Consider the following 17227-nt stretch of genomic DNA (forward strand, 5'->3'; position numbering starts at 1 on the left):
GTGTTTTTTTACATAACAGGTTTATTGAGATAGAATTTATATACCATATGATTTAAAATGTACAATCCAGTGGTGTTAACATATTTAGAGTTGTACAACCATCATCATAATCAATTTTAGAACATATTCATCACCTCCCCAAAACCCATACTGAGCCACCCAGGCACCCATGCTGAACTCTTATTAAATGTTTTTAATTAGTGTTTCTGTTGATTGTCTTGCATTTTCTCAGTACACTTGCAAATAATTAGTTTTACCAAATTTTCCCCAATATTTTTAATCCATTTCCTTTATCATGCCTTATTGCATTGTCTCTTACTTACAAATACTCAATATTTGTGTTAGTAATGATTATCCTTTCCTTATTCCTCACTTAAATGGGAATGCCTCTGATGTTTCTTCATTAAGTTTGGTGATTGCTGTAGGTTTCTGGGAGATATGCTTTTTGAATGAAAGAAGTTTCCTTCTATTTTTTGTTTACTTCTTAAGTTTTTGTTTGTTCCTTTTAAAAGGAGTAGGTTTTAAGTCTTATCACATGCCCCTTTTGGGGTGGCTCAGTTGTTTGAGTGTCCAACTCTTGGTTTCAGCTCAGGTCATGATATCATGGTTCATGGGTTTGAGCCCCATGTCAGGCTCTGCACTTGGCAGCGTGTCTGCTTGGAGATTCTCTCCTTCTGGCCCTCCCCCTGCTCTCTCTCTCTAACAAATAAATAATTTTTTAAAAAAGAGTTCAGCAAGATTTCTGGATACAAGATACATACAGAAATCAATAACTTTATATGTATCATCAATAACCAGTTAGAAAAATAGGAGGAGGAAAGATCCCATTCACAACAAAATCTCTTAAGATTTTTTTTTTCTTGACTTTCTTAATGCAGAGAACTATATTAGTGACTTTTGCTAATACTCAACCAATCTTATGTCCCTGGGTTAAGCCCTATTTAATCATAATATATTTTTAGTACATTGCTGCAATCAACTTGCTTATATTTTCTTTATGCAAGTTGCATCTGTGTTAAGGAAGGTTGGCTTAGGGTTTTTTCTATTTGTATTCTTAGTTGGTTTTGGCATTGGGGTTACACAAACCTCATAAAGTAAACTGGGACACTTTCTAACTTTGCTTTATAAGAGTTTATACATTGAAGGTTTGACAGAATACACTCATTCCAAAAGGGGCTTATGTCTTTCTTAAGGGTTGATTTTTTACTGTCTTTTAATTTTCTCCACTGTTACTTGTTTGTTTAGCTTTTCCACTATTTGAATCAATTTCAGTAATTTGTTCCTTAAAAGTATTCAATTATACTTTAAGTTAAATATCAAGTTTTGCTTATAATTTTGAAATCTTATTTCTAGTTTTGTTCCCTTTTTCATTCCTAATGGTATTTACTTATGTATATATTATTTACTTATATATTTACTCATATATTTATATTATATTATATTATATATATTTACTCTTATATATTATTTACTTATGTCTTCTCTTTTTTATCTTATACTAAAGCTTTGACTGTTTTATTTATCTTTTCAAATAATAGGCTTTTAGCAATCAGTTCTACTGGGTTTTTGTTGTTATTTTAACAACAATAGAAATTTATTGATTCCTGTGGGGTGTGTGTTTTGTGTAGTTTAAAGCTTCTTAAATTGAATTCTTAGTTCATTTACATTTAGTACATTTACATTTAACCTGTGTTTTTTCCCCCTAACAAATGCATTTACAGCTATAAAACCTCTGTGAATTGTTGGCTATATCCTATGGATTTTGATGTGCAGTGTTCTCACATCGTCATTAATTTCTAAATAGACTAAAAATTTATATTGTGATTTACTCTTTAACCTAAGATTATTTAGACAGGTATGCATTTTGGGTTGTGGTTCCCTCCATTAATTAAATCTCACTTCCTTTTTATCTCCCAAGCGTTTCTTCCTCATTTTAGACCACCAATTGATCCCATCTTGTTTTCTAGTGCTGTTTTGGACTTAGGTGTATATATTTATCTTTCCTATCATTTCTAGGAATCAAGAACAAGAGGGGAAAGCAGGAACATGTATTCAGTGTACCAGCAGCATGATTTCATATCCCTCAATTTTTTTCTTTTTTCTTTTCTTTTTTTTTTTTTAAGGTGGAGGTTCTGGATCACATTTGTATCTAATGAAAATGATCCAGAGAAAGAAAAACTGACACTGTCAGAAAAGGGATACCTTAATATGGAAGTCCTTGAAGAGGAGATAAAGAATGCAATGACAGAGGAGACTGGCCAGTGATAAAGCGGGGATGTTTCCTTCATTGTAACAGAGGAAAGGAGATAGATGACAGGTCTAGATGCACCCTAGTTTTCTCTTTTCCAAGTCAAATACTCCTAGTTTTAACAGTTGGTTTTCTGGATTTCTGGATCTTTCTGGATTTCTCTTCTGTTACTTGGTTCTTCCTAAAAACGAAAAGGTTATTATAAAAATATAATGTTAATGAAGTTCAAACAGTTCAGAATAATAGGACTATTAACTTCCTTGTTCTGGATACTGTACTCATTTTAAATCAAAAATTGCTTTACACTTTGCAACCATTACCTATTTGTGGGCTTTTTGTATGAGCTGCTTTTTTTTTTTAATATTTTATTTATTTATTTGACAGAATGAGAGAGGGGGAAAGAGAGAGAGCGCGCACAAGCAGGGGGAGCAGCAGGCAGAGAGAGAGAGAGAGAGGGAAAGGGAGAAGCAGGCTCCCCTGCTGAGTAGAGAGCCCGACATGGGGCTCAATCCCAGGACCCTGGGATCATGACCTGAGCCAAAGGCAGATGTTTGACTGAGCCACCCGGGCACCCCTGTATGAACTGTTATAAATTAGGTCTCCTTTAACTTGTACTTGCATAGAAAATAGCACCCCAAAACACAGTCAACATGACTCAATTCAGTCATTCTCCAAGTCCTGTTGGTTGCCTCTGGAGTGTTTTCTCAAATCTGCTATGCCAGCCCTAAGTCAGACTTCTACCATCTGCCACTGAGACTACTGCAGCATTCTCTCCACTGGCCATTTTGCTCTTCCTCCCTGCTGCCCTCAGAATTCTCTAAAATACATGCCTTCTGTTCCTACAGAAGAAATGGAAGCCCAAACTTATGATGTTCAAGATCTTTTACTATCAGGTCCTCACCTACTTTTCTAGAGCCCATCATGTCCATTGACTCAAATGGCCTATGGAGTTTAAATTGACCATGGGCTAAATAAAATGATGTAGTCCTGTTAATTAAATGAGAATATCTTTACCTAAAGTTTCTAATTTTATGGTACTGCTTTTTATTATATTCTTAGACCAGTCACTTTCTCCTTGTGTTTCACTTCCTCATTTATAACGTGAGGGCTTACTACTTTGTACAGATTAACCAAGAACTCATCAAGATATTTAGCTCGTAAGTCATCTTTCTAATCTTGTCTCCTGACCCCATGCTAATCATGAAACTCATTATCCCCCTAAGTATGATATGCTATCTATTACCATACTGTGCTACATTTTCTTCATGTTCTTTCCTTTGCCTGGGATCCATTTCTGCCCTATCCCTCTCCTCCCCAACTCCTATTTCTCCTAAGTATTTAGGAGAGTCCTTTGGGATCATCTACAATACCTAGTGATATACCCTTAGACAGAGGGATGAGAATATAATTTGAAAAAGCAGGTTCAATATAATAATTTATTTTAAAGCAATGTTTTCCGAGTATACTACATATAAAGTAAAACTCCAGGAAATTATCACTGCTGTAGATGTTTAAATTTCACTTATCCCCAAAGGGTCAGGACTTTTCTCTGTTCCTTAAAGAGGCTGAGCTCCATCCTAACTCAGCAATTACTAATGCAATTTTCTCTCTGCTTGGAAGATTCTCTCCCTAACCTGACTTCCTACCTAATACTCATTCATCCTTCCAGGTGCCAGCTTAAATGTCGTTTCTTCAGGAAGGCATGTGTAAAGGTTCTCTTCTATACTGTCTCATATTCCTTTATACTTCTTAACAGACCTTACTACAATTTAATCATGCAATCATATGTATGTCGTGTTGGTCTTCTTTAGGTTTGTCTTCTCCACTAGACTAAGCTCTGAGGATAAGGGTTGTGGCTGTTTTGTTCACTACCATGGTGCCTGGCACATGAATGAACTTTCGTCACCAAAAGGGATCAGACACTTTACAAAAGTTAAGAAACAGTGCTCTGATAATGGAAAGCCCATATATAACAGTTGAGGCAACCAAGGTGCAAAGGAGAGCTTGCCCAGCTCAAGTGCCCTTGAGAAGCCTTCTCTGACCCCATTCCTCCTAGAGTCCCCATTCAACCTCTTGATGTAGGATTAAAGACACTCTTCGTGTCAACAGAGTCAGGGGTCACTCCTGTTTTCTCTGATCAGTGTCCTTCCATGCAAGTGACCACCCGTGGCCTTTTGGGCGCTCAGGAAATGTTTCCTGTGGAATGGATGACTAGATGGCTCCTGCGTGCCCTCCTCCTTCGCTGCACCTCGGGCAGGTGGCCTCTGCTCCCGAAGCCGCGAGGTGCGAGGCCCGGACCTCCAGGTGGTCGTGGTCGCGGCCCCGCCCCTCCAGGCCTCTGCGGTGCTGATTGGCCGGCTGGGCGCCAGGGACGAAGCGGAGGGGCGGCCGCCCGCGCGCCCGCCTCGTCTCCGCGGGGGCGCGCCCGCGGCACGCGGCCGGGCGGGGCCGAGGGTGAGTGACAGCCAGGCGGGCCAATGGGGCGGGCGCGCGCCGCCGCCGCCGCCCGCGCGGCCCCTGACGCCGGCCGAGGCGCCGCGCCGCTGCGGCTGCGGGCGGCGACGGCTGCACCATGGGCTGGCTGCTTCGGGCCGCCGGGCTGCCGCCGCTGCTGCCACCGCTGCTGCTGCTGCTGGCTGGGGGTGAGTGCGCGCCGCGCGGGCGGGCGGCAGCGGGGCCGGGACAGGCGGGTGGCAGCGGTGACGGCGGGCCGCGGTGCTGGACAGCTCCCCGGCCGCCAACAAAGGGGCTGGCGCGCGAGGCGCGGGAGCGCGGGGCTCGGCTGGGCTGCTGCGCGGTCCGCGACACGCGCGCTCCCAGGGCCGGGGGGGCGTGGGGACACCGCGTGTGCCTAGTGTGAGAGCGGCTCCCCGGCGCGGGGGCGTGCGTGTGCCCACACAAACACACATACACACACACGCAGGGGAGGCGCGGAGTGTGGCGGCGGGCGCTCCTGCACGCGCTCCCTGGGGGCTCTGCTCAGGGGGCCTTTGGGGAGGGCAGGAGCACTGGCGAGAGGAGGGCGGACCCGGGTTGCCACCTCCGCGACAGCCACACAGGGATGGGGAGACGGCATTTACAGGTCCCGTGGGGTCACCACAGCGAGCGTGGGCGCGGGTGTCTTGCGGCCCCGAGGGGGAAAGTGCCAAAGAGCCGTACACGCAGCTGCTGCGACAGTGAGGGGTGTGTTTACGCGCGTGTGGTGCTACCGGACAGGAGGGGGTGTGTGTCATTGTGAATGGCTGTCTAGACTGCTAGGCAACTTTATTAGGAGCTCACAAAAAGAAGAGGTATGACAGCAACCAGGTCTCTGCTTGTGACAGTGACACTGCTGGATAGCCTGCGCAGCTGCCACGCAGGGATGCGTGTGAGAGACACTCAGATGTGGTTTCCATTCAGCAGTGCACAAGGGCAGTGTGTGTGGGCGATGACAGGTTGGGTGTGGGGGGCAGGTGTGAAATAGATGTGCCTGTGACAGAGCCTGCTGAGCAGCTTCCCAGCGGCAGACACGGGATTCAGGTATGTGCCTGGCAGGTGGGCACAGGGTATGTAGCAGCCTCCCAGATAGGCCACCACCACTGAATGGGGATGGGTAGAAGTGCTGTCTGCAGAGGTGGGTCAAATAAGGACATGACTGAACAGCTTCTCCATGTGGCCAACACAGCAGAGGGGAGAGTAGCCATGAGTACATATTAAGGGGCGATTGCTAATTGGTGTTGGTGGAAAGACACACTGGAATGAGTGTGTGTGCCCATGTGTGTGTATTGTGTACATGTTCACTTATCAGATGGCCTTGAGTGACTCCACTTCTGATGGACACAGGAGTATAACGTGTGTGTGTACGTGGGAGTTGACCTGGGACACTGGCTACTTAGTCATCTCCCGTGAAGTTAACCCCCAAAGATACAGGCACAGGTGTGCATCTGTGTGAGTGAAGAAGAGGCCTTTGAAGGGTCTCTGCCCGAAGGGGGAGAGTGGTCTTTGCTTGATGGTGGCAGTGAGATGGGCCATTGCCATGGGCCCATAGTGACAGAATCCCAGGGAAAATGACTGGGAGGGGAAAGGGACCTCATGCTCCTGAGCATGCCCTGGGAAGGGTCAGTTCAGTGAGGGTACTTTTTCGCCACCATCAGTCCAGAGATGGGTAAGGACCTAAGTGGTGTGCACAGAAATATGTCCATTGGCATTTGTCTCATGCACTCACATACACCTATGTCTATGTTTGCATAGCTTGAATCCTCTGGAAGAGGTGAGATTCAACAAATAAATTATATATTGATTAGTCTGCTCTTTCTTTGTGCAACAGCCACGCCAGAACTGGCAAGCAAAGTGTGTCAGGACCCATGCCCAGCTGTGGCTAGCCATGGATGACTGTGGGCAGCTTTACTCCTTCTACGTTCCCTCCCACCTCCTCCCTCCCCTACACACTTCGTGATGTACATATTACCTTCCTCTTGGTGACATGTATGTGTCTGTTAGTATGTCTCTTTCTTATATACCTTTCTGTAGAAACTCTTCAAGAAGCCTTGGGCATTGCTTCTCAGACACATCCAGACACACACATGAGTGTAAGTGTGTGTGTGGTAGGGTGATTGTTCTAGACAATTTCTGTTGTAGCTGACACTTAAGGGTGTGGGGGCTGTGTGGCAGATGCTGCTGGGCAGCTCCCGTATTGGTGTCTGGCAAGGGCTTAGGGAGAGCTGTACTTCAAAGCTGCTGATGAGGGGAAGGGTGGGGGTGTAGCTGATGGTGGAAATCAGAAAAGGATGTTTGGATCAGGAGCAGATTGCAGGGGAGATAAAACATGCAGATTACTAAGGCCTTGTTTTTTTCACCCCCTGAGATATAAGCCTGCTTTCTTTACCTCTTTTTCTGAGTTTGGGTCAGATTTTCAATTCTTTGAGGCTGGTCCCCAAATCGTTTTCATGTGCCTTCTTTTTCTCTCCCTCTCTCTGTTGGGAGTGACAAAGTATCAGAAAATTATAGGTGCTAGAGAAAAAAAAAAAATCAGGGACGCCTGGGTGGCACAGTTGGTTAAGCGTCTACCTCATGGTTTCGGCTCAGGTCATGATTCTGGGTTGTGACATTGAGCCCCGTGGTCTACTTGAGATTCTCTCCCCTCTCCTGCTGCCCCCCTCCCCGACTCGCGCATGTGTGTGTGCACGTGCGTGCACACTCTCTCTCAAAATAAATAAATCTTTAAGAAGAAAAAGAAAATCAGTCACAGAGAATGTAATTCTGAAATTTTAAATCAGATGGAGTCTCAATTAAGGCAGATTAATTATCAAGTGCAAAAGCAATTATACACAGAATGCTTAGGGCTCAGCTACTATTTTGGTGGGCAAGTTTGAAAATAAGCAACCTCTCGAAATTACCTAATTACCCATTGCCAAGGCTTTTGAAAATATCAAGGTCTATATAAAGAAAAAATAATCATCACAGGGAAAAAGAACTTCAAGAAAATGGAACTATTTACTGGAGAAGGAATGAAAACCCAGATTCCTTTTTTCACACACAGCTTTTCGGCAAGATTATCAAAATCTCTGTTCATTCATATCGGTTGCTTGGGAAAGGAAGAGAAGGAGGGAGGGGGGAGAAGGTGGAAGGAGACAGGGGCTTCTCTGCCTGACAGGTGGAGGAGAGACCTTCAGAGAATGGAGAAACTCACCTTATTGTGGAAATGGTAGGGCGTGGTCCCAGCGAACTCACCAGACCTCACTTAGTCCTCTGCACAGAGAGCTTCACTGACTACACAGTATTTGATTTCCAGAAGTGGGAAATCAACAGAATTCCTGGTCAGACTTTCCTTGAGAAGGCCGAGATAGTTTCCTCAAGATCCACGCTACTTCCTCAAGACCCACCATACCCCAGTTCAGCTCTGAGAGAGGCAGCTCTCAGGTTTTTGAAGAGGCAATGCAAGTTTGAGCCTCCAGTGGCTAAAATCCCAAGAATTCCTAAAGAAAACCAGTTTGCGCTTTTCTAAAGAGGCTGACATAAAACATACCCGCTAAAGGCTGGTATCTGTTGATAAAGGTTTTCACCCAATGGCCCTTTCAAAGATTGGCTGCTCAGGTGACCTGGAGATCTGTAAAATGTTTATATAATTATTACAAACATTTCTCATCAGTTGACTTTTTTCTTTGTGAACTGTGTGAGTTTTTTCCAGGTAAGTTTATCACATTTGGCTCCCCCAATCTTGGGGGTACCACTTCTACAAAACAGGGCTGTTGTATTTGCTGGTATCACATTTAAAACTTAGACTACACTTTTCAAACAATGGTCATTCTTAATGCAGTTTTGGAAAATGTTCAGCTTAGGACAGAAGCCTGGGGAACAGAGTGCACACAAGGTCCTTCAAATCTGGGACTTGTTCTTCACTGTGTTTGTGCACTGAGCACCCAGCACAATTGTAGCGAAGATGGGTACTGGTGGCCGTTTCTGAGTGAACAAATGCCCAGCAGGAGCTGAGTCAGATGAACCTCACTCTCTCTTGCCCACCTCCCTTGGTCTCCCCTTTGCCCCTGCCATGGGGAGGGCTAAACAGCTTGGCCTTTGTGGAGTGAGAACAGCATCTCAGAATCCCCTGGCAGCCCCTGGGTGTCAGGAGTGTCTCCCCGCAAGTCCCCACCAGCACCCTTGGGTTCTTTGCTGTTGGAGACATGTCTTTTTTTTTTTTTTTTTTTAAGATTTTATTTATTTATTTGAGAGAGAGAGACAGAGGTAGTGAGAGAGAGCATAGTGGGGAGGAGAGGGAGAAACAGGCTTCCTGCTGAGCAAGGAGCCCAATGTGGGGCTCAATCCTAGGACCCTGGGATCGTGACCTGGGCCGAAGGCAGACACTTAACCGATGAAGCCACCCAGGCGCCCCTGGAGACGTGTCTTAACCCTGTGGCAGTCTGGCCTTTCCGGCCTCTCCTAACCATCTGGCTTTCGTGTCTGTGCAGGAGCGTCCCTGGGCATGTGTGCAGCTGGGTCCGATGAGCCTGGCCCAGAGGGCCTCACCTCCACCTCCTTGCTGGACCTCCTGCCACCCAAGGGCCTGGAGCCACTGGACTCAGAGGAGCCCAGTGAAGCCATGGGATTGGGAGCTGGCCTGGGAGCCCCTGGCTCGGGTTTTCCCAGTGAAGAGAGTGAAGAGTCGCGCATTCTGCAGCCACCACAGTACTTCTGGGAAGAGGAGGAGGAGCTGAATGACTCCAGTCTGGACCTGGGACCCACTGCAGGTAGCTCTTCTTACCTAAGAGTAGGTGCTCATTGTAGCCGGGAGTGAGGCTGGCTAGGCAAAAGGCCAGAGGACCATTTCCTTGCTCCGATCACATCTCTTGTCTCTTCCCACCAGCTTTTACCGTGCTGCTGCCTGCCTGTGCACCACAGGCGAGTCTCTGGGACCCCCAGTGTCTTACTGGTCCCAGAGGCTCTTTTCTCTTTAACATTCGCTTCTGTTTAGGGAGCCCATGTTCTGTGCTCATGTAACTCCATATAATGGGACAGCCTGGGAGCGAAACTTTCTCCCTGTGTAAACATGCAAAAACTGCTGCTCAGAGCAGTTAAAAGCCTGCCTAAGTTCATACAGACGCTCGTATGCTCAGCCCATGATCCAAGCCAAGGCTTCCCAAGGTCTAGGGGTGCCGTTTCCCTGCTGTGCTATATTGTCCCTGTCAAAGGTTCCTGTGCCCCTCCTGAGGTCTCTCTGACCCCTGATCAAGGCACCTCCCTTCTCTCAGTCACACCCCACAGCTGGTTCGTGGGTTTCCAGAGCATGGCTGATGGACCTGTGGGGGCCAGCTACCCAAGGCCTGGGGCCACGCTGGAATGCATGCAGTTAGGGGCTGGATGCAGACATGGCGGAGCACGCTCGCCATGCTCCTGGCTTCAGCAACTGTGCACGTTCTTGGCCAGCAGGAGCCTGTTTGTAAATGCTGGACTGCCACATGGTGTGTGTGCTCGCCCGTGCACACGGTGGCAGGCTGTTACAGAATGTAGTTCAAATTTTTCTCTTTAGGGTATATAATATTTTGGACTTACGTCCTCTAATTATGAAAATAATCCCTGGAAATTGTAGAAAATATGAAAAATGCAAAGAAGGAAACAAAAGTCACCCATAATCTCACAACTAAAAGAGAATTACTATTAATAGTTTGGGATACATCCTTGTAGTCACTTATGTGCCAAATTGGAATCATAATGTTTTCACTTAAAATATTTTTTTAAGATTTTATTTATTTATTTGACAGAGAGAGACACAGCGAGAGAGGGAACACAAGCAGGGGGAGTGGGAGAGGGGGAAGCAGGCTTCCCTCTGAGCAGGGAGCCCGATGTGGGGCTCAATCCCAGGACCCCGGGATCATGACCTGAGCCGAAGGCAGATGCTTAATGACTGAGCCACCCAGGCGCCCCTCACATTAAATATTTAATAAATGTATTTCCACATCGTTAAATATTCTTTTTAAACCTGATTTTTGATGGCTACATAGTATTTCGTCATGTGGCTCATCATATGTATAAAACCAGCTCCCGGGCGCCTGGGTGGCTCAGTTGTTAGGTGTCTCCTTTCAGCTTGGGTCATGATCCTGGGGTCCTGGGATCAAGCCTCACGTTGGGCTCCCTGCTTGGCAGGAGGCCTGCTTCTCCCTCTCCCACTCCCCCTCTTTGTGTTCTTGCTCTTGCTGTCTCTCTCTGTGTCAAATAAATAAATAAAATCTTAAAAAAAAAAAACAACCCAGCTCCCTATTGTTGTTGAATATTTAGGTTGTTTCCAGTTTTAACGCTGCTAAAACTATCATTATGTATTTTTGCACTTCTCTGATTGTTTCCTAGTGATAAATTTCTTTTTTTTTTTTTTAAAGATTTTATACATTTATTTGACAGGGAGAGAAACACAGTGAGAAAGGGAACACAAGCAGGGGCAGAGGGAGAGGGAGAAGCAGGCTTCCCGCTGGGCAGGGAGCCTGATGTGCGGGCCTCTATCCCAGGACCCTGGGTTCATGACCTGAGCCAAAGGCAGACGCTTAACGACTGAACCACCCAGGTGCCCCTCGTGATAGATTTCTAGAATAAAATTGCTAGGTGTAAAGACGTATCAGTCAGCATCCCACCCGGAAAAAGAAGACGTGACCAAACTGAGATAGTCCAGGGAGGGTTTATTTATAGAACAAGGAACTTAGAAAGGTATGGGCAGGTGATAGGCCAACCACAGAGGAGTCCAGGGCCCGTGGCAGCGGAGGACTCAGTGCCCCTACACCCAAAGGGATGGAGGGAGGGAGGGATGAAAGGAACCAGGAGGGACAGAGAGTGGTGGAAAGCAAGTGATCTGGCAAGAGCAATGACCCAGCAGGGGAGAAACCAGGGGAGGAAATACCTGATCCCCTCTCCTCCCATCTTCTGCCAGGATCCCTGTCTTTCTCTCTTCCCCTGCCTCTGTTGAGGAGTCTGGTCGGGGAGCAGGGACACGGCCTGTTGTGGTGACTCTTGGGGTCCATCTCTCAGGGCAGAGGACAGGGGAGAGAAGGGTAGAGAGAGGATCTGGAGGGGATGGAGCATGTCTGCCACAAAGGATAGCAATCTTTCCACAGGCTTTTGTTAAATATTTCCAAATCGGCCTCTAGAAAGGTCTTTCCAGTTTCCATACCCACCAGAGGTGGGATGAATGCCAGGTTGTTGGACCCTTCCCTGCATTGCATTTTGTCATTTAGAAATCTTGGTCAACTTGATAGGTAAATTAAAATGGCCTTTGATTGCTAGTGAATGTTAGCATATGTGTGTATGTGTGTATATATACATATTCTGACCACTTACAGTCCTTTCCAATTGGAGGCATGTATAATGAAGAGCAGGCTCTGGTGTCAGGCAGATTCCAAGGTTTCAGCACCGACAGTTAACGGCTGTGTGATTTTTGGCAAGGAGCAACCTGAGCCTCAGATTTCCCATCTAGGAAATAGTATCATAGAGTTGTGAGGTTTAAGTGCAGTAATTCATTTAATGCACTAGCACAGCACTTGGTACATCATAAGTACTCGATATTATCTATTATTACTTCTCCATTTTTTTCTATTGAGGCTTTAATTTTTTCTTACCACTGTACCAATCCTCATATAAAAAGGATACATTCTCTGATATATATAGAAAACATTTTTCCAGTTTATCAATTACTTTTTTTATTTTAGTAATTTTTGACATAACATTAATTTTTTACAAACTTGGACAGTCTTTCTTTTGAAATGTATGAAATGTTTTTATGTGTTATTCTTTGCTTTATGTTTAGAAAATCCTTTCCCTCCCTGAGATATATGCATCTTTATTTCCTTTATTTTTTTCATCCTAAATTTTTGCATTCAACCCTTTATTCTAGCAGTAATTTACTTTGGTATGTGGTATAAGATAGGGATTTAGTTCATTTCCCCCATAAAGCTAGCCTGTTACCACAGCAGCACAGGCTGATAAATCTATCCCCTCGTCATGGAAAAGAAGCACTCGGCAATTAGATGTACTTGGGTCTTTCTCTGGGCTTTTCTTCTTGTGTAGACTCTTGAGATTCTAGTCTGAGACAAGCAGCCATTCCGAGGGCCTCGGCCGAGAAAGCCACGTCGCTGGGCCTAGGACCTTCCTCAGGATCACAATGGGATGGCCCTGAGGCTTTAATGAACTCAAATTTTCTCTGCCTCTCCCTTCCCTTCCCCTCCTTTTCCTCTCACTTCGTCTCTCTTCTCCCATTAGCCTCTCTGGGCCTCTTAATAGTGAAAAGAGCTGCCATTCATTAAATATGTATTCTTGGGCACTTCGCGTCCATTTCCTCTCCTTGTGCCAGTTCTATGGTGTGGTCTGTCTCCTCATCTCTACTAGATGCCCTGAACGACTGTGAGATGGGGACTCAGGTGCCCTGCACGAAGAATGGGCAAGAGCCCCGGAGGAGGGGGTGGAAGGAGAGCTGCTTTTGCCAGGCTCCCTCGTCACTCACCTTTCCGCTGGGCCCTTGCCTTTCCTCGGGTCAGTCTTTTCTCTGTACACCCCCAAGGCAATTTGTGAAAACACAGTACCCACAGGATAAAAGCGAAACGTCTTAGCACTGCAGAAAATTCTCTTGATGTTCTGGCCCAGCCTTCCCCTTGGCCTCATCTCCTTCCCTTCTCCCGCTTGCATCGGTTCATTAGCCTATTATCATCCCCGCTTGGCAGATGTGGGACTGATGCACAGGGAAGCTAAGTGCTTTAACAAGGTCACACTTGGTATGTGACAGAGCTGGACTGAGAATCAGTGTCTTCTCAGGCCTGTTCCCTGAGCCTGTGGTGCCCTTCCTCCTGTCCTGTCTGCCTGGAGCGCTCTTCTCCATCCCAGCTGCCTGGCAGACTTGTCGTCATCATCCTGCAACACCCAGCTCAGAAGACACAGCCTCTGAGAGGCCTTTTCATCTCTACCAAGTGGGCAGGACTGCACATGGTTGTGTGGGTGGTGCCCTGTCTAAGGGCACCTTGCCGAGCAGGGGAGCTGGGGCTGCAGTGCAGCCTGCACACTACTCACCGGGTCAGGGGCTGGACGGAAGGAGTGCCTTTTTCTAAGTCATCTGCCCAGAGGGGCATCTCTGTGAGCTAGCAGTGGCCCTGACGTGAAGCTAGTTGTTCCTGCTCCTGCGCCCTCATGGAACCTTGATAATACGGTGTGAGGCCATAACAGAGACAGGAAGTGTTCCAGGTGTGAGGCTCATTTGTACGGGAAGGCAGTGTCCTCTGCCTCTGCCCTCTTCTGCTCCTGACACTACAAGTCCGAGGCTTCCATCTAGGGTTCTCCGGAAGGAAGGAGGGCATTGCTCCTCAGGTTGGAGGAGACTCAAGGAACCTTCAAAGGGTCTGCCTGGAGGAGGAGTCTGTCCAGAGGTCAGAGTGACCATGCTAAGTGCTGTCCTAACACAGCCCTTGGGGACATGGATACATCCATGCCCAGGAGCAATGACTGTTGAAAGCCATGCTGTGGATGGGCCTAATCTCAGACCCGTTACCTTCCTAGTAATTATGATATTGACCCATATATGAACACCTAGTGTGTGCCAGGTGCCATATTAGGTGTTTCAATATATTATCTCATTTAATCTCAACAGAAACAAGTATATATTGTTACTCCCATTTGACCAGTGAACAAACTGAGGCTCCAGGAGTTTGCATAACAGTCTAGCTACTAAGTGTAAGAACCAGGAATCAAACCCGAGTTCTCAGACTCCATAGCCTTGGCTCTTTCTATTAGGTTGCCTCTCAGCTCAATGATTTTACTAGAGACTAGCAGTAATGTCTTATATCTTATGTAGTAAATATCACCAATTTTTTTCCATAGAATTTGCTCTTTGATTAGCTTATTTGAACTTCACAACCACTCTGTAGGGTCCACAGGCAGGAGTTGTCACTGCTTCACAGATGCTGAAACCCAGGCCCAGAGAGGGTAAGAGCTTTGACCAAGGCTGCACAGCTTGCTTACAGTGGAGCTGAGTCTGGAGTCAGTGGCTCCTGAGCGCCTGGGCCTGGCGGCCTGCTGTGGGAGCACAGAGATGGTATGTGTTAGAGAGGAAACCATTTGTCACGAGTACTTTGCTATACATCTCATTGCTAGTTTGTTGGACCTAGAAGAGCCAGAGCTGGAGCCTTCCTTCTCCTACAGTGACGATCCTGAGGTCCCACAGCAAAAATAGTCACTGGTCTTTCTGCTCGGCTGGTGACGAGCGGTGTGACCTTGAGCAGGTTCCTTGTCCAATCTTGGCTTCAGTCTCTCCTCTGTAAGTGAGGAATGATAGATCGAAGCCTTCTCCAGCTTTAAAATATTATGGTTTTCTGACATTTCAGGTGAAAAGAGTGGTCTCAGCCAAGTAGGGAGAAAGAAATGGAATGTAGATTGCCCCTCCACCAGCTAGCATCAAGCCAACTTAAGACCTGATAAGTAATTCAGGCAAGATTGTTAATGATTAAGAACAGTTTCCTGGGTTACCCACTCATCCCAAGGCTGTCTCTCCTGTCACCCTCCACCCTTTCATTCTCCAATATCCTTAATAAAATTCTCTGCATGCAGTTTTAATTTTCCTAGTGAACAAACTAATTAGTGTTCTACAAGAAAAGCAATAACTCTTTGGGGTTGGCAAGTTCTAGAAACGCAACTCAAACAGGCTCACAGGCCTGTGTGAAAAAGGGGGTGTTGATTGGCTCAGTAACTGCAGAACCCAGGCAGGTGGGATCCAGGTGTTGAAATGGGACATCAGCACCTGCCTTGCTCCATCATGCCTTACCTTCCCTGGCTGGCTTCTTTCTCAGGCACGTTGTCCCTGTGTGGTGGCTCAGAGAGCCCCCAGTCACTCCAGTGTCATCTCCTTTCACTCAGCAGCCCCAACAGAGAGAGAACTCTGCTTCCCCAGCACTTTTGGAAAAATCTCAGGATGGAGGCTTGTTTGTTTGCCCTGGGTCATGAACCCATCTACGACCCAATCCTGAGGCCAAAGGGACTGGGTTCTCTGGTCCAGACTGGCTCTCAAGCACCCCTGGAAGCCAGGGGGTAGTGCCCCACAGTACTGGACCAAGAGGAGGGGAGTACATGCCAAGTGATGGTTGGGCATAAAGGAACATTCATGAGTGCTTATATTATTATATAAATCATATTCACATCATTTTTTTTAATCTCACAGCAGCCCAGTGAAATCCATAAAAGCAGGCATCGTTAGGATCACTGTTTTATAACTAAGGAAACCGGCTCAGAGAGGTTTAAATGTGGCATTAAATCACACAGGTAACGAGTGGCAGAGCGAAATCTCAAATTTGAGATTTCTTCTTTAAGATCTGCTACCCCTCCATGTGAAATCATTCATTAGACCCCTTGAATTACTATTGCCTGTGATGAATTTTGTAGAAAGCAGATCATCAAAGCCAGTCTGCTGGGACCTGGAAATGGTTCTTATGCATTGATATCGTAACTGCTGTTGAATGATTTGACCTTCTGGGTCACTGCACACAAATCAGGCATGTTTGCTAAGAAGGCCAGCTGACAGAAGCACTTGCACCTAGATTCCAAAAAGAAAAAGATCCCTGTACTTTTGTTTTACACTACTAATAAGTATCATTATGTGAAAATTTGAAAATGCAGAAAAGAAGAAAGGAGAAACCACTCCTAATCCCGTCAGCCAGAATTGGCGAATGTTAACATTTTGGCATATATCTTTCTGGAAATTTCTCCCATATGGGAAATACGTAAAATATGCTTTTATAAAAAATGGAATTACAGTGTACAGGTCCTGCTGTTTCATGTACCAGCATCTCTCCAAGTCAGCTAACGGAGCTGTCCACCCTCAGTTTTAAGGCAGGAGTAGTCTCCCAAGCCTGGCCTGGCTACCACCCCTTCAGTCGGTGGCCTGCTGCCTGAGCGCTGGATGGCCTCCAGTTTTTTGTTCTGTGAGCTGTGCCATGATGGGAATCCTTGAAACCCGAGTCATTATGAGCATCTTCATTGTTTCCTTAGGGTGCATTTCTAGGAGTGAAACGACAGCTTCAGAATGTTTGTTCTTAAAGCTTTTCATTCATGTTAACCCCCCACCCCCAATGGGGCCTGATTTCCATTCCTGTCAGTAGCAGATTGAGTGCCTGTTTCCTGCACTTATCCAATACTCGGTATTATCTTGAAATAAATACGTATATTGTCAAGTTGGCAGCCCCAAAACTGTATCATCTTGTTTAATTTACATTTCTTTGATGACTACTGAGGTTGACCATTAAAAAGTCATTTTTAATTATACTGAAAGCTTCTCCCCTTGCACCTCTGTTTTATACAAGTCTGTTGTGAATTTCGTGAGTGTTTTTGTATTAACACTCGGTTGGATAACTGGCTTGAGTGTTGCACTCAGGGGGCAATTTTCAGTGATTTGACATTAAGCAAAAGGGACATTTAAAGTGATCTTCCAAGGCCACTGGCTTGGTGCCTATCTTAATTTCACATCTTAAACAGGGGAGTCAGTTCATTAAT

The 17227-nt window shown here is 46.1% G+C and overlaps 1 protein-coding gene across 1 annotated transcript in view; it reads left to right on the forward strand.

Annotated features, from left to right (window-relative positions):
- The first annotated feature begins 4761 nt into the window (after nucleotides 1-4761).
- PODXL2 (podocalyxin like 2) overlaps nucleotides 4762-17227 on the forward strand; it is a 33833-nt gene continuing 21367 nt past the window's right edge. Inside the window, exons 1-2 of the mRNA XM_045863765.3 lie at nucleotides 4762-4890; nucleotides 9193-9471. Coding sequence (XP_045719721.2) covers nucleotides 4821-4890; nucleotides 9193-9471 — 349 coding nt within the window. The 5' untranslated portion in view covers nucleotides 4762-4820. The remainder of the gene's footprint in view (nucleotides 4891-9192; nucleotides 9472-17227) is intronic.

This window comes from Mirounga angustirostris, unplaced genomic scaffold, assembly GCF_029215605.1.
Source record: "Mirounga angustirostris isolate CCGP_5_RB_7025 unplaced genomic scaffold, mMirAng1.0.hap1 SCAF_1, whole genome shotgun sequence".
NCBI classification, from domain to species: domain Eukaryota; kingdom Metazoa; phylum Chordata; class Mammalia; order Carnivora; family Phocidae; genus Mirounga; species Mirounga angustirostris.